Consider the following 18409-nt stretch of genomic DNA (forward strand, 5'->3'; position numbering starts at 1 on the left):
CTCCATTTCTGCTTCTCTCGCTTCCAACCCCTCTCTACACCTCCGCAGGCTCTCCATAGGTTTCTACCGTGTTGCAGCGTGGTCGGGGCCACACACGCGGCCAATCTGCGGTCCTCGTCTATAAGTGTGCCATGAGTGAGCACCTCAGTCGGTGCATGGGAGGTCATCGTGTGCCAAGCCTGACATTGTGTACTTGGACTGGATGACACATCATGTCCAAAAGAATAACACCGGCGGTACCATGTGTTTCGTGTCTGTTTATTAAGATCTAATGTAACGTCAGGTCTGCGGCTTGGGACGCGTTCAATTAGAACACGGGGACGTATTTCCCGCCAAATGCGGTCATATTTTCATTGGGCATCCATTTGTAGAGCCATACTGACAATGTCCCCCCCCCCTTCCCTCCCCCCAGGGGCAAAAGACGGAGGCAGAGAGGTATTTTCTCAAGGCCATTCAGCTGGACCCGACAAAAGGCAACTGTTACATGCATTATGGTAAGTGCTGATTAGTGGCTTTCAACTTAATTTCTCACACCTCCATCCCGTATTGTTTTCCAACACTCGCTGCATTTTCCATTCCACTTTCGGAGAGAAAAACATCACGATTGAACCAAACGCCATTCCAGCAAAATGGATCCAAATTTCTGATAATGCCGCTTCTAGATGCTCTTCATGCACGTGAGCACACAGACACACAACTGCACTTTTGGCATGTGGTGGAAATGTACGGAGCGACCAACGGCGAACGCAGAAAGATATTTACACAACCATTTAGAGAAGATTAACTCCATTTCCTGCCGTTGTTCCCCCTGACACGGGACGAAACAGAGGACGTGACGATCACGGTTTCACCGAGCCTCCCGAGTTTTCGCGCCTTACGTCATTTCCCTGTGAGTCATAGATGACCCGAGGTTGCTCCATCTTCAGCTCGACAAGGTTTAATTACTGTAAAAATAGCACAAGCTTAAGGTTATCAATCAGGCGGAGTCGTCTTCCTCGTGAGTACAAACCAGCCCGCTATTAACAGCTTTGTATGATGAGAACCAGGTGGGATATCTTTTAGTTTGAAAGACTAATGCAGGAGGAGTGTGTAGATCTTCATTTTAAACAGACGCTAGACCAGCTGGCCTTGTTGGACTGTATGCATGCAGCAGCAAATGACTGGCGGCCAGTGGCCTGATGTTTTTTTAACGCGGCCTTAAAAGCATTTGTTGTTACCTAATAAATAATTCAATAACTTTATTACAGTGTTTACACACCGACAAGCGTTGTGACCTGAGCCGATATTTTGGTGTGCAAGTAACTTGAACTTATGGTGGTGGAGGAAGGTCTTTCCTACAAAAAAAAAAATGTACACCCACATTGAAAAGCACTCTACAGCTGCGGTATTGTTCGTAGCCTGGAGGTAATACACGCTCGCTTCCATATAAGCCAGTCTGGGTTTGAAGTCTGAAGCTCTAGTTTCCACCCTCACATCGGGTCTTTAGTGAAGACTTCCATTTCATCCGCAAATATTACGGAGAACGTGCGTGGTTTCCCTCAGATGTTTGGGATCTCAGCAGAGTAGTGGGTCAAAGTAAAAATGAAGAGGGTATTCACTCCTCTAAACCTCTCCCCCGGTTTGTGAGCCTAGTCCTCGTCCGCTATTGGGCGCGCAACCCTGTTGGAATTCCACCATCTCGTCTCATTAGGAGGAAGGTTCACAGCAAAACCACAGCAAACTTTTTCACCCTCAAGGAACATACTGTACCTATCACCATCGTTTAATTTGAACAAATGGAGCTGAGCGATGGCCAAACGGTGATGGTAAGCCGCGCCCATATCTAGTATTTCATCGGATGGTTATTGAAGTTGAACAAGCGCAGGCTATCTAGCCCGGCCAAAGGCAACACATCCAGGCCATGTATCCTTCTGTCCATCCACGTGAGTTCCTCTGCGTTTTGACAGCGGCGCTGCTCTCCCTCCCCTTGTTCTTCCAGGACAGTTTTTGTTGGAGGAGTCGAGGCTCCTGGAAGCAGCGGAGATGGCAGAAAAGGCGGCTCACCTCGACAGCGGGGAGTTTGATGTGGTCTTCAGCGCAGCCCACATGCTCAGGTGAGTGGACTGTTGGAATCTGGTTTCAGAGGAGCCATTTCTCAGGGAGTGTTCCCAAGGCCTCCTAGAGTTTCTCCCAGCTCCCACACTGTCTCCAAGTCCCCCAGCTCCAAGAGTGTCTCCTAGTACTTACATACAAGGCTGGCCACACAGTTCTCCAGGCATTGTGTAGTTGTATTAATCCTTTTTCTGCCCTTAGCCAGGACTTCTATTGAGCAAGACACAGTGCATACTGTATATCAATCTGATATTCTCTCTTTCGGCTTTCCTGAAAAATGTGCAGTAGTGGGCGACCTGCTGGCTCAACTAGATATTGTGTTCCCATGGGGCCGAAACGCCTTGCAGTGACAAGGGTTTGAACCCAGCCTGTGGTCATTTTCTGTGGGACACTCCCTGTCTCTCTTCCCCAATATTTCCCCTCTCTTCCTATTGCTCCCGAAAATAAAGGCGAAATAGAATTTTGTCGTTAAATGAATCCAGCTCTTTCACTACCGTACTTGTATTGGAAACAACGTAAATCGTATTACTTGATTTACGGTAAGAGGGGAGTAAACAAGATTTTTAGACCCTTCTACTAGGCTGTAGATGACATGGGTGGGCCGCAGTTTTCCGTGGGCTAAGCGAAGCACGGGCAGTGAGTGCATGAGAGAGGGAGGTGTACCGTCTGTACGGTTTATCCGGGGGGCTTATAGTGTTCATTGGCCTGTGTGATTTGGTTGGCTGTACCTTGTAATCCGCTCCTCTCACCGCAGTGCCAGCCAGAGAGCTTCTGGTTCTTCTTAGCGCACTGTGCAGCTATGTGCCTCTGAATAGCTTTCCCTCTTCCCTCTCTCTCTCTCCCTCCCTCCCCCTCTCTCTGCCTTGCTGTCTGTTGTTTCTGGCTCACGTATGGCATTGCACTTTCCAAATCAGTGAAAGGTTCAGTTGACGAGTCCGACGGAGAGTGCTTCTGGAACCGGCAAGCTGTTGTGTTTCTGAACGTAAGCCACAAATGGAAATTTGTAAATAGTGCCCTGTGCCAATTTACAGTACACTGCCGCACGAGCTGAAGAAAAAAAGAGTCGGTGCCGGCAATATTTTTCTGCCCCTCGAAGAGATATCCATGTTTTAACACATCATAGCAAATGCAAGGTTATCCGCATTAGAGTTACAGCTGTCTGCCGAGGGGAAATGATTCAATCTAAGTCCATTAATGCGTGTCCTGAATCATTGAAGTCTTGCACTGGAACAGTTTGCTGCTTACTTTACGTTTGTAAGATGGTGTACCCAGCTGCCTGCTCCGTACTAGCCTTGTCCATGGGTGTGTTTATGTGCGTTTGTGTGTGGGAGGGAGGGTTTCTGCGCTCGAAACCCTTTCTGTTGAAGAGACCCTATCGGGGTCCGGACCCCCAGCTGCTAAAGAGAGACCCAGGCAGAGCTCAGGGTGACCCCTCTCTCCACCTCCCTGGCATGGGGTCTCACTCCTCTGCAGCTCAAGTTCTTTATGTGTTTGTCTTGGACGCAGATGCAAAGGAGGCTGGTGGGGAGGCAAGTGAATCTACACTTGGATTCAGGAACGATTAAATGTAGAGCTCATCGCATGTGCAAAGCAAAAATCTCCTCGTGCCCTCTTGGGCCCTTTTACTTTTCCCATTGCTTTCTTGAAACAATCGATGTGTGACTTCAGTCCAGGCCTGGTCCAAAGGACAACGGTTTATAGTTAATGCCAGGTGAGCTCCGAAGCCTAATAGAGCAGTCCAACTGTGTATTTCCCTTCAATGGCTTGGAGTCTGTTGAGACAGCAGTGCGACGGGCTGCAGTGTCCTGACAACATCGGTCTACTTAACGACAGCAGGGTTCATAAGCCTCTACTTTTTCCCTTCCAGATTCCATTTTTTCCCCCCATATATCCAAACTGATTATATCGAAACTTTATTATATATTATCCGCCTCTGCTATGAAAATAAAACAACTATTTGTAAGACATTGCCCAATTCTGCATTTCCCCAACCATGCCATGCTTTGTTTTTCTGTCGGAATACAAGGTGCACTTTACTCAAAAGAAAACGTCCATCCGTCTTTCAAAGGATGGAACAGCTGCAGTGCATATATCTGCTCGTTGTTGAAAGCGCTATTTATTCATTAAGCCATCAGTATCTCTTAACAGTGTCAGGCTTAAGCAATGCTGTCAGTGTTGTGATTTGTACATCCGCATGTCTACTGCCGGGGTCAGTAACTCATTCTAATATTACCAGGGGGGAATTGCACAGGGGGAAGACCACTGGCGGGGTTTGTTGATTTGAAATATGTTGAAGCATCTCTCCTTCTGGGAGTTGTTCTTATACGCACATAGTCTATCCCCCCCCTCCCCTCTTTCTGCTTCTTTCTTGGGTCTCTTCTTTCCAGGCGGTCCCAGGGGACTTGGGTTTAAACCCAGCCGGCGGTTTATGTTCTTGGCTTTCACTCGTCCGCTGTCCTCCTCCTCCTCCCCGCAGTCCGTGCAGCCCTAGGAGGTCCAGCATCTCCGCTGACCATAGTCTGGCAGGACTGTGGCATTCCTCCGATAGTATGTTTTATAAATGTGATAATGGTGTTGTAAAATTAGATTACTGTTGTTTTTTAACTTATTCAGAAGATGGACTTCCGTGAATATTATCCTCCTGGCATACAAATTCGTAGTTGTGGTTCCAGTTGGACTCAAGAGCCCATATTTGTACGCTTAGGTCCGATTCAGCAGCTTGAGTTCGTGTTTGGATCATATTTGAAATGTAAAATGGTCTCTTGGGAAGCTTTGTGGTGTGCTCATGGTAAACAAGTAATTAGTTGATATATGAATGACGTGAATAGCTTGTAAGAGAATTCCTAAGTATTATAAGTAATTATCCAACCCTCATTCTCACTCATCCCTCTCCAATTGTAGGCTTTTGTGTGAAGACACATGCTTCTCCACCAGCTCATACTGGTGTGGGTAAACTAATACTTTGCTCACATATGGAGCTTAAATGGCTAATTTGTTCTCAAAATTTAAACAACCGTATCAAGTGTCATTTCTTGGGAGTAATTGGTTTGGCATGTATTTATAGGCCAGCTACTCAGCCTTACGTCAATTTTCCTTATTGTTTATTTGTTTATTTGTTAAATTGGACTTATTGTGTATGTATGCACTATTTTACATTTTAAAAAGATATGCAGAAGAAAGCTAAATGGCTTATCTCCTGGGTTTGTGTGGAGGCAAGAAAAGTTTTTCCATAAGGTGAAAATAGGTAATGGCACGAATGTGGAATTTTCCTGTTAGTGGCTCCACAAATTGTAACGAATCAACTTTAATTCAGAAGATTTATAAATACCATGTTAAAAAAAACGACTTAAGTATTGTGTGTGCTTTGGTCATGTGGTTCAGCTATCCCTAAAATGAGTGTTTGGTCTCATAGCTCAAACCATATGGATAAAGAGCCTTTAATCGACCAAGACAACCAACATGAAAGTACAGCTCCAGTGGCCTACTCCCTTTCATCATCAAAACTAATGGCCCCCACTGCCAGTCACTGCTGTCTGCCCTTGGCTTTTTCAATGTTAAACTGTTTGCAATGAGACAATTGTTACCATCAGTAAGGTGGATGCACCCCTGGGTCACAAAGGTGAATTTGCCTTTAGCAGACTTTTTATTTATGACATAAAAATGAGCTAAAGGGTAAAAGGGAACAAGATATTAGCAACATATTCAGGTATGGAGGAAGTGGCAGTTTTTTGAGGTCTTTGGGAACCAGATATCTCTGGTCTCCGGACACATACGGGCAAGCCATCTGTTCACAAGCCCCTTTGCCTGCCAGTATAGGTTATACATCATTCTCTAGTCTACGTTATCAGTGTCATCAGCACCGCATGGTAGGATGTAGTGTTGTGATTAGAAATATAAGGCCACCTGATTACTCCGGAGTGTTTAAGTTCTTAAAAAAACGGCCTGTGTCGGACATGTGTGGGAATCCGCTTTATCTTTCTTGGAAAATAGACATAATTGTTCAGATACTCAAATATTATGACGGTGTATAGTTTGTCAACAATGTGTCTCCGAGGACTCCATTTGTCAAACCAGCATTTGAGCGGAACGGTACCTACGTGCTGATCATTGTGCATGTTGGACGATATATCGTTCCTCCTTCTCCCACAGCGCCATTCCCATCTGTTATTTTCTCAGTGACCCCTGTGAACTGGTAAACACATGGAGCTCAAGGTCCCCGTCTGAAGTCCAGCCCATAAAGATGACTGATGACTGTCCTTTTTTTTCTCTTTGCAGACAAGCCAGTCTAAACGAGGCCGCGGAAAAGTACTACGGACAAGCGGCGAGCCTGAGACCCAATGTGAGTACTTCTACCCCCGCCGGCTAATCACCCGTAATCACCGTTATATGGCTGTGATGGACACTTTGCAATCACCGCCTGGGTGGCTCTCTAGTCAAGTCATTCCTTGGGTATTATTTTCCCGTCCCGTTTCCCTCACAATGGCTCACATTGTCGGCGGAGGTCTCCGAAAACGCGCGGGGTTCTCACTAATCTCTGAGGTTTGTTTGTGCAACATCCATCTCCGGCATCAAAGGGGGAGGCCGGGGCACAAGTTTTGGGGCTGGTTAGATTAAAGAGTATATTGATGATAACTCCGCAGTCAGTTTGACATGTTTGAAAAGGAATAGGGTTGGTGTATGAGATCCCTGAGTGTGGGAGTCCAGTTGTTTAAGTTTGATCTGAGGCTGGGAGGAGAATATATCCCGCCTGGGGTTACTCGTGTGTTGAGGACACAACGTCCATATTATCGACTTACATAAATTAAAGCACGTCTGTCACTTAAAGCAACACTATGTCACTTTAACTTATAAGAAAAGTTTCAAAATAATTTTGATGATACACTGACTCGTAATAAGGAGAATGGCACCTCTTTCATTCCCACCCATCCCCCCGAACGCCTGTTCTTGCACTATGTAACTTCAATGTTCGGGACCGAACCCGCGGGAAAAGTGAGTTAGGCTTTACAGCACTACGGCACTTGCTTGATATGGGTTTCCCTTAATTACCGTAAAATAAATTAAACACCGCAATGAGTTTTATGACAGTGGTGTAAAAGTGCAATTAAACTCAGAAACTGTAGGTGCGCCAAATGAATGACAAAAAAATGACGTAGTGCTGCTTGAATTACTGCATACATTTGTTTTCTGTCAATGGGTGAGAAAGTCACCAAGCAAGTTATTTATTATTCACAATTATCCATGCAGTTAACCTCGCGAGGCAATGATCACTGCATATAAACAACGCTTATACTATGTTTAGTATGACATAAAAAGTTAATATTCTCACATTTCTAATGGACCCTTGTCAAAACCATCATACCATTGGTTCAGTGAAAACAACCTTGTTGTCATTGACTTAGTTCAAATGAATACATAAACCTTGAAAGCAAGGGAGTCCACACAGGCTTTGAGCATCACAATCATATCAATCATAATCATCATAATTGGATGGCAGAGATAATACAGATCCATAATCCTTAATTTAGGCCATTTGCTCATTATTCCTTGTGTCAATATTTGTGAAAAGTGTCAAAATGACACTACACAGTAGCATGTCCTAAACATACAAAGCACACTGTACAACTCAGATCAACTGCACATGCACGGTTCATGAGAAAATTGCTATTGCATTACATTCAAAAAAGCTGGCTCGTTCGCTGATGTGAAATTGATTGTTGTGAAATGCATTCTTTCCCATGTCATTTTTAGCAGCGGATCATAAACATCTCCTCACGACAAACTCTTGGCTTGTGGGAGTCTATAAACTTTGTTTGATATCCAAGTCCAAACACAGACACAGACAGTCAGAAGGCCGTACATGGTCACTGTTGTTCAGCAGCCTCCCTCCTGTGCCAATTCTATTGCTTACAGCTGAGCCGTAACGATGATTAAGGACACGTATCAGTCCAGCTCTGGCATAAACCCTTTGTTGTTTCTGACATAAACCATGTCCTCTGTCCAATCCATCTTCATTTGTCGTTATATGTGAACCTTTTTTCTGAACTCTCTGAACGCCCTTTTTTTATGCACATGTCCCTCTCTGAGCAGTATTGGACAGTTGCAGGAATTCAGTAATTTTGGGTCTGATGCATGAAGTTGGACGCAGCTTTTCTTAGAAAGAAACACTTGCAGTGGTGCTAAACCCAAAAACATATATTTAAACAAAACAAAACCAAATCTATCGGCCTAGTCGGCCTTCATCAGAACATGACATTTCATTTGAAACTGATGAACTTTCTCTGCAATATTTTCATACATATACAGAATGAATAATTAGGTTAATTTATAGTCGTTTCGTTTTCGGTTACCTCCTCTATTACAATTCCTATGGCAAGACTTTCATTCAACTTTGGCTCAGTGGCACATATTTAATTCTTGTGGTTTTTTGCTCTGGTTTTCAGAGCTTCTCAGCGCAGTCGGCAAACGCAGTCAAGCACCTAGACAGTGCCTCTGCTGTTCTAATTGGAAAATTGTGCGTACAGTACATTTGAATGGGAGGCCCTGGATCATAAATAAATCAGAAGCTAAAGAGCTGTGCTCCTGAAAGTTCCTTCATTCCCGACATAGAGAAGCTCAGTTCCCTCAAATCGCTCTACGCTTCAAATCGGTCTTTCCTTACCCACTGTGACATCCATGCTGTCAAAGCTCTCCTTTCCGATAATATCTTCATTACCTGAATGTCTACTTTGTGTCATTATCTCTACTTGGATCACTCCCTTCCATAAACCAGACTATTTTATGCTCCTTAATTTACTCCACATCTGGCAGAGGCCTCTGGGTCTGTATGGCAGGTTTGGCAAGGCCTTGTGGCGCACGGTCACAGAGCGACAAGAGAGGGAAAAATAAATCCTCTCAAATGAGGAACGCTGTGTGGCACAAGGAAAGACTTGAGGGAGGAAATGACAGTGGAACCCGTGCGAGCTAGCGCAGGGAGGGGAGGTAGGGAGTACCAAGGCTTGAGGTGCGGATATAGAGAGTGGAGGAGGCCCAGCCGGGTTTGCGAAAGCAGAGAGGTCTTCAAGGGCGGACCCTGAGGTCTTTTGAAGCTCTGCTGCTGTTGCACTAAGAGGAAAACCAGGCGGCCCTGAAATTTCTAGGATCTTCGCTGGCTGCATCCTGTGTCCTCCCCCACGCCTTTCATATGAACAAGCTGCGTCGGTTCCGAGGCTCTCGTAATTAAGCAGAAGGGCCATAGATCCCCTCCCTGATGAAACAGCTTGATTTGTTACTACAGCAACGTGGCTATTTCAGCCCCATAACAAGTTGCTCTTACTAAATTTAGACATTTGTTTTCTGTCGATGGGTCAGAAACTCACTTCTAACTGCAAGTTAGTTATTTATTGTTCAACATTATTTATGCAGTAAACCCAGCGAGGCAATGGTCATCAACAATCATCAATGCTTGGCACAAATCAAAGCGCTTCATTTTTTCCAGAATCTCTTTAAAGCACAGAATAACTCTACTTCCCATTACTTACTATGTGGCTTAGAGGTTTCCATCACATAATGACAAGAACATACAAATGTTAACTTAACTATCACGGCATCTGTTTTGCCATCTATTAGAATGCATCCATTGGAGATTTCTAATTGCATTCAACTAAACTCAGACAATGACAAGTTGGCTTTCAAGAGAAGTTGGGATTCTGTTTCAGGCAACTGGGGTAACATAACAATTTTGGGGTCGGCGTAATTGCGCGGCCCTTTCACGTCACATTGAGTTATCCGCTCGCATCAACGGCCCCATTCTGCCGTAGTTAACCTTTGCTAACCATTTTTTTTCTGAGTAGCAGGCAATCTTCAACTTCCAAAACGGGTCCCTGAGCCTTAGTTTGTGGTCTGACCTGCAATTGCTGGGTCAAACGGGGGCTGATTTATAACCTGAAAAAATGTTCAAAATGACTCTGGCCTTGTAAGTAATAAATCCAGGCGTCCACGTCGAATATTAATCCAAGCATTCAGAAAGTTAAGAGCAAAGCCCACGTGAATAGTTGTCTGGCAAGTGAACGCTTTAACACATTAGGCAACAGTTGGTGGTGCCAGCCTTGGTTTTTGGCTCCTGAACGTGTGGAGGCTTTTCTTTGTGCTTCGTCTTGGGGGACGAGAGTCGACTCCTCCCGGGGACATTACGAATTCTCCACACCTATTTGATTTATTGATCAGTTCGGTTCAGCCGGTGGGAAAATAACCATTATTGGACGCGGTGTTCCCATTAAAATTCTGCGGCGTGGATCCCCGCTCGTCTAAATCTCAGCGCTGGAAAAAAAACAAAAGACGCTAAGCGCTCGCTGAAGGTGGAACGGGGCAGCAGCCAAATCTCACAGTGTAATTACAGCAGAAGCTTCATCCTTATCTGAGATTATTAGTGGGTTTTGCTGTCCTCTGTTTGTGGCTGCTGAAAATAAAAATGCTAAAATTGTCTGTTATTGTAGGGAGTTTTTCTTGCGGGGGCCACAGATTGTAGACGAGCGTCTTCACGGGGGGTGGGAGGGCTGTGGTCGAACCGGCCCGAGAATATGTTTGAATATCCACTGCTGTTTTTATCTATAATATATTCTGATATGCTTTGACTGTATTTCGCACAGTCAATTGCAGTTTCGCACATAAACATGCGTGGAAAAAAAAAAAATTGTTGTCTTGGCTTTGGAGTGTCACATGATTAGTCCACGAGCAGCAAAGAAAGGAAATAAAGCCTGCGGTCCATTCGTAAATGTCAGGAAGCCATTATCATAGGCCGTTTCATCTGACAATGATATATGAGGTGATAATCACGGGGGAAAAAATGTCGCAAACAGTCGGAAAAGGATACCATTGACCATTTTATTGAGACAAATTTCTCATACCCCGCCCCAGCTCTGTATTGAGATCTAATACACACACACACACCGCATTCCAAATTATTGTGGAAATTATATTTTTCTCTGATTTTCCTAAACAGTCGATGCAAATGACAGTCAGTATAATTTTCAAGTCATCAACTGTTAGGGTATAATTTGAATGTTATTGAACAAACCTCCCAATGATAACCAATTCATTTTTTTTTTTTTTTTTTTTAATAAAAAACTCAAAATGCTCTGTTCCAAATGAGTATGCACAACAGCGTTTCAAAACATTGTATTGGTTGTAAAGAACTGAAAATGGTCATTTGTTGAATTTGCAGCATTAGCATATTTACTGAAATCAAAAGCTATTTCAATCAAAAACATCTTAACAGGTCAAGTAACATGTTAACATAGGAGCCTTCTTTGATATCACCTTCACAATTCTTGCATCCATTGAACTTGTGAGTTTTTGGGGAGTTTCTGCTTGAATTTCTTTGCAGGATGTCAGAATAGCCTCCCAGAGCTGCTTTTTTGATGGGAACTGCCTCCACCCTCATAGATCTTTTGCTTGAGGATGCTCCAAAGGTTCTCAATATAAAAAGAAAGTGCTCAGTCAGAAACTCTATGTACTTTGCCGAGGTCATTTTCACACCTCCAGGGACCCTAAAGGGCCCTACCAGCTCTCTCCCCATGATTCCAGCCCAAAACATGACTCCGCCACCTCCTTGCTGACGTCGCAGCCTTGTTGGGACATGGTGGCCATCCACCAACCATCCACTACTCCATCCATCTGGACCATCCAGGGTTGCACGGAACTCATCAGTAAACAAGACTGTTTGAAAATGAGTCTTCATGTATTTCTGGGCCCACTGCAACCGTTTCTGCTTGTGAGCATTGGTTAGGGGTGGCCCAATAGCAGGTTTATACACAACTGCAAGCCTCTGGAGGATCCTACACCTTGAGGTTTGTAGGACTCCAGAGGCACCAGCAGCTTTAAATACCTGTTTGCTGCTTTGTAACGGCATTTTAGCAGCTGCTCTCTTCATCCCATGAATTTGTCTGGCAGAAACCTTCCTCATTATGCCTTTATCTGCACAAACCTGTCTGTGCTCTGAATCAGCCACAAATCTCTTCACAGTACGATGATCAAGCTTAAGTTTTCGTGAAATATCGAATGTTTTCATGCCTTGTCCAAGAGATTGCACTATTTGAGGCTTTTCGGCAGCAGAGAGATCCTTTTCTTTCCCATATTGCTTGAAACCTGTGGCCTGCTTCATAATGTTGAACGTCCTTCTTAAGTAGTTTTCCTTTAATTGGGCTCACCTGGCAAACTAATTATCACAGGTGTCTGATCCAAAGAGCCCTGAGACACAATACCATCCATGAGTGAAAAACAAATGAATTGAAAAACAAAAAATCAAATGTTTATGACACTTAAATCCAATTTGCATAATAATTTGGAACGCGCTGTATACTGTCGTTGAAGGCGTACTCAGTGACATTGGACAATTGCCGACTAATAGCGCCTGTGAAAGGAGGCCGTAGAAACTACACCCGCCTCACCCAACTTGATGCTCCTCCTCCTCGAAGCTTGTTGGCCTTCGTAGCAGAGGGGTCTTGAAGCGCTGGCTGTTTGGTGGTGGTAATGGCTTTGCTCTTCCCCTCACCTTGCTTGTAAAATCTCAGATCAAACCTATTTGGGGATATGAGCAGTGTAGTTCAGGGGTTGGGGATTGAGCGGGGATTGACCCGTCTGAGGAGGGAGAGGCTCGTCCATCCTGTTTTGAGGACTTGAAATCTCAGCAGCCTTCGAGGTATCAGTAGGCCTGCTGGCATCAATCAACAACATTTGGGAACCCAGTTGATATGTCATTGTCAGTTTGCCCAACAAACTAATTAAATATCAAAAGTAGTCCTCAAAAGTAGGATATCTTTAATGATAGTAGATTGTAGTTTTGGGCATCTTCTTCCCCTCTCCAAACTCAAAGTGCCTCCCCTCCCTCGGCCTACATCCCATCTCTTGGGGCCACTGTGGCGACTATACTGCGAACACGTTCTTCGCTTTCGTCTTTATGACTCACCTCTTGGACTGGGGATGTACTCGCCTGATGGGAGCAGCAGGAATAGACATTAATCCAGACCCACTTCAAAGTGCTGGTTTGCTGGTTCTGACATCTGTGGCTCCAGACGGGATGCAGGGACACACGGAGGAGGGCGGTTAGCAAGACCACAAAACAGCGACCCCACGCTCGCTGGGATCCAACCCGCAGAGGCCAGCGCTTGGTCACGTTGGGCCCCGCTGTTGAGCCCTCAGTGGATGAAAGAAACTCTCTCCTCAGCTTTTCTCATGAAGACCCCTGAAAATGAGTTGTATCACCTCCGAGGCGCTACATTTTGGATTGATTTACCGAAATGACGCCTTCGTTCCGCCTTGCGCCAAACTATGACGGAAAGTGTTCGTCAACGACTTTCTTTCCGTGGCTAAGACGAGACGTTGACGAGCAAAAAATAGATCTTTGGTCATAAAAACTATGACGAAATGTATGTTTTGTTTTCGTTGACGAGACAACATGGGACTAAAATGTTAGTGGTGGACATATCGGACATTCAAAATTCATGATATTTTCCCCCAATTTGTGCGTATGTTCCTCGAGTTGCTCCTCGAGTGCGTATGTTTCTCTCAACATATTTTCAAAACTGAGCTTTTGGAGTGACTTACCCATTGTTGAAGCCAGCACAACGGCGATCTTACGGTTCCTTCTGATGCACACATGCAGATCAAGACAATCCTTCGATAATCCGTGTCAAGTCAGAATGCGAATCAGTTTTCATAAAAGCTTATAAGCTTATAAAGTGTATGGACTCGAACGACTACAGCGGCAAGAGGTGACAGGTCACTTTCGTAAACATCGCCAAAGAAACAACCACAGATAAACAAGGAATGTCACTTCTCCACGCGGGAGGTCGCTCTCATTTTTATCACCCAACTGTGCTGGCAGCGCGAGGCGGTGCAGCGGGGTCCTCCCAGGAAACGACAAATCGCAGAATGCAAATGGCGTGGTCCTCCAAACCATTTGCATTCTGGGAGCCGATTCCCAGAATCCCAGCCATACTGACAGTGTATTCGCCTCATTTAATCAGCTGAAAGAGAGAACATTTTGACTAAAAGTAATGACTGAAAGTTGACCAAGATGTTTTGAGTTTGCGATCGACGAAAACTAAACTAAAAACGATGAAGGATAAAAATTACTAAAATGTGACTGAAACTAATAAGCACCTTCATCTAACCTCTAAGACTAAAAGACTAAATCTAAAATAGCTGCCAAAATGAACACCGACGACGTGGTCATAGCTATGACTGCTACATTGAAAGAGGTTATTTTATCTCCCAATATGAAATATGGCTCCGGCTTTGAGAGCTAACTTCTATGTGTTGACGCAGAGCTCTGAAAATGCGCTGTGTACATTAACATTAAGTGGTTTCCTTCCTGAAGTGGCCTCTCTGGTCAGAGCGCTTGCCTCGTTAAATTATGCAAAATCCCAAAGTGTCGATAGTGTCAGACAGAAAGAATAGACTGCTGTATCACACCATCTCAGCAAACCTCCACCCACGGCCTTTGAGCCTCTGGATCTTTAACATTTTATTTTTTCAACCCAATTTAAGTATAATCATCATTAACGCAAAATAACCCCCTTGAGGATGACCCCTCCGCAAACATTATCCCGCTTATTACAAAACGAACGCATACATTGAGACGTTGTGTTGATTTGAAATGATTTTATAACTAGTATGCCTAGCGCGGGGGAGGGGTTAGCAATGCAAAAACATAGTCCACAACAACGTTACATTGCAAAAAAATGGCAAAAAAAACCTGTGTGTGACTAACCCCTTTACTGTTATGAATTTCGGAAACTGGACATTGTCTGCATTAATTTCTTCAAGTCTTTCATCGTAGTTTCTATGTGGTGTCCCCGCTTCCTAGTGTGCATTAGTAGTTGCCCGTGAACGGTCAATATTCTGAAATAATGACGTCTTATTGACGCTGGTGACCCATCACAATGGAGTGTTCCCTAGAGTCGTGTATGTAACGCTAAGGGAGTCCACTCATAATTCGCCAGCAAACATGCATAATGGTGTTATTTTGCTTCTTTGTTTCCAGTACCCCGCGGCCCTGATGAACCTCGGCGCCATCCTCCACCTCAACGGGAAGCTGCAGGAGGCGGAGGCCAACTACCTCCGCGCGCTGCAGCTGAAGCCGGACGACACCATCACCCAGTCCAACCTGCGCAAGCTGTGGAACATCATGGAGAAGCAGGGCCTGAGGACCACGGGGCCCTGACAGACTCCACCTGCCATCTGTGCAGCAGATCTGGAGGCAGGACTGCCCCCCTTCCTCTCCTCCGTCCGGGGGAAAGGGATGGAAGCGAATTAAGGAGGATGTTGGGCGCAGATGAGCCGTGACGGGGACCGCTCGGCTCTCCAAAAGAACGACCTTCTCCCAAAACACCTCACGCCGGGCCACACCACTCTGTAGGGGTTTTGGTCACACTCTGACTTACCGGACTCACTAGAACTTCTCTCCGAAAAAAATCAACGGTCTGAGAAAACGTGTCATTTGTACGTTCCTTTTGCTTATTTAATTTTTATCGGAGCACATAAACTTGAAGCGAGGCCGTTAGGTACTGTAGCGGCAAATGAGGTCCCGGAAGGGTTAAAAAAAAAAAAAATTTGTTACGTTGGTTAATGGTTACGTTACAAATAATATCCTGGAGCTCACAACTGTATGGCTGAAGTTTAAGAGTATTTTAAATTATACACCGATACATAGAAATCTGTTAATGTTCTAACTATTTAAATTTTTGATCTCTTGTCGTGAGTGTCATAACACTTTGCGTTCGAATGAGACTCCACACACCTAACATATGAGACACATTGGGCAAGTTCTTCTAGACAAGCATCTTCTAACGTAAACCACATGTAGCAGATTTTAATGGAGAGTTCTGGAAGGAGGGAAAAAAGAAGTGAAATGAGGGAAGAATTTCTTTATTGGAAATAAAGGTTGAAAGATACCCCCCCCCCCCCCATAGCCTACAGTGTAATGAAAAATAAATGAGAAATAAATGGGAATACTCTCGTTTTTTTTAGCTTTGTAATGCCTTACGATTCAAGGTGCAAATCCACTGCATCGGCGCGGAGTGTGCAGATGGTTTTTATTCTGCACCGGCAAAGGAAGCCATCCCACCACAGGCAATTACTTGTACATAGTGCCAAGGAGCTAGAAAAAGTCAACTTCTCCTCCCAGAGAGGACGAGATCTCTAGGAGGTGGTCGAGTGAAGCCGTCCTCTAACCAAAAATGCGAGGGCCCCGGCTCCCCCCTTAACACGACCACGCTGGTTCAGGCCGGAGGTCTTCGTTGTGCGCGTTGTTTGTATAAATGAATCCTAATATATTGTGTACAGTATCCAGAGGAATCGAAATTTGCCGCGAAAAGGAGCCAGGCGTTTCGCCCGCGTTCGTCACCCCAAAGCGCAGCATCCCCCCCCCCCCCCCTCCCATCGTCCAACTCGTCTCTCCCTCGTCTTAAAAGCTCACGATATGTATATATATTCAGTGTTTGCTGAAACGGCATGGAAGCAAGGAAGACGTGTTTGCGAAAACATTCTCCCGTCGCGTGTTGTTATCCCCGAAAAAGACCTTTATTTGTGTCTGTCGTCTGTGGTTGTTTTAAGTTATTTCTATTTGTTTTGCAGCAAAACCAGCTGGCACTGTGTTTCACTGTGTTTCACTGTGTATGATGATCAACCTGAAGTGGATCCCTCCACACACACGTTTCACTATTAAATCACATTTTCTCGGTGTTAAATGGTGATATTTGGGTCCCCACAGAGCAGAAACAATGTTTTTGTTTTTTTTGGTATAGTCCACGTTCCCATCTGTCTGGAAGGACTGTGTTTTACGTTAAGTATCATCTATCTATCCATCTATCTCTCATAGTTGCCTTGTTCTTGGAAGAACAGTTCAAACAGCCTGTCAGTTTCCCGCTCGGTACGTCACTTCACGTCTCCCGTCCGTCGCCGCCGGACACGTATTTGGATTCGGAGATAGAAGACTGACCGGCACGAATTTGCGGTTGACTCGTCGGTTTCCATGGTTGTAATGATAACTATTGCGTCGGCCGCGGTGTCAGTAAGACTATCACCACTCTTCGTTTCTCTTATCACCTCGAGGTGTCCTGCCGGTTTCCCCCGTGTCCGAGGTGTGTTTTACGGACAGACACTGAAAAATGTCATAATGCTCGAGTGAAGTTGAAAAGGAGAAGAAGAAGAAGAAGAAGAAGAAAAAAAAACGAAGACGAAAGCAGTGTTTCACTCTGTGTGCGTGCTCAGGGATCTCAAGCGGTGGGTTATTGCGGACACTTGTGCACAGAGAGTTTACTAAATTAAAAGATTTATTTTTTTGAGAGTTGCTGTATTTGTATAAATTATCGAGATTTGTACCCTTTTTTCCTCTTTGTACTATAAAAAAAACAAAAAAAAAACAGAAAATTGATAAAAAGAAAATTGCCAGAATATACTTTTTTTTCCCAATGTTGCTTCTTTTCCACAATAAATTTATGGTTGTTCTGCTTTCATTTCTGTCTCTCTCCCTTTATTCCGCTCCACTTCGAGACAACCAAATGACCCGTTCATACCCTAACCCAAATCACACGGATTCGGCGCTTTTTCAGCACCACAATATTCCCTTTGGATCCCTGTGCAGCAGGACGCATGAGTCAGATCCATGTGGGATATCAGACATAATGGAGGGGGGCGGGGTCCGGCACGCTGTGGGACTGGGTTTTGAAGTTGGCCCCGCAAATTTGCTACGTGTCATGGAATGAGCCGACATGGGCGTCTTCCACTTTCATCTCGGAGACAAGAAAGAGAGAAGCCATGTAAACACTCCCATATGGAGGGAGGGGTAACGCTGTCTCCTGCATCTGGTCGGCGCTGGTCTCGATTCGGGCCCTGCTGGAGAGCGAAGGCCCTGAGCAGGCTGGAGCCTTGATGGCGATGTTCCCTCTCATGTGCACATAGAAGGGCTGCACACAACATGCACGGCGCCGCGCTCTTCAGATTCTACGCTCAAATCTTTTGTTTTCTTAATGCAGGTGAACGTCCCTCCATCTTAAAGGAGCATATGCTGTAGGCGGTCAAAAAATGGATGAAGGTTGCCCGCTTAAAGGGGCTTTGACGAACGTGTTGGGTTTAACGTCCAAGCAGTGCCGAGTTTGACAAGGACAGTTCACAACCTCATCTACCTAAGACTCAACCCCTGAATGAGCAATCAGTTTGTAAAACATTCCTCGCGCCACGGTCTGTTTCCTTAAGCGTTTTTCAAGCTTAGCCGTCCAAAATTGTAGCCTTGCTCAGTGTCCAAACTTCCTACGTCTGTTGGTCGGACATTGACGTAACC

General features: G+C 44.9%; 1 protein-coding gene across 1 annotated transcript in view; it reads left to right on the forward strand.

Moving 5' to 3' along the window:
• The window catches only part of tmtc2b (transmembrane O-mannosyltransferase targeting cadherins 2b), a 105353-nt gene extending 87770 nt beyond the window's left edge, over positions 1–17583 (forward strand). The window contains exons 9-12 of the mRNA XM_080001764.1: positions 413–494; positions 1979–2093; positions 6367–6430; positions 15113–17583. Coding sequence (XP_079857890.1) covers positions 413–494; positions 1979–2093; positions 6367–6430; positions 15113–15292 — 441 coding nt within the window. The 3' untranslated portion in view covers positions 15293–17583. The remainder of the gene's footprint in view (positions 1–412; positions 495–1978; positions 2094–6366; positions 6431–15112) is intronic.
• The last annotated feature ends 826 nt before the right edge of the window (positions 17584–18409 follow it).

This window comes from Zeus faber, assembly GCF_960531495.2.
Source record: "Zeus faber genome assembly, chromosome: 6".
NCBI classification, from domain to species: Eukaryota; Metazoa; Chordata; class Actinopteri; order Zeiformes; family Zeidae; genus Zeus; species Zeus faber.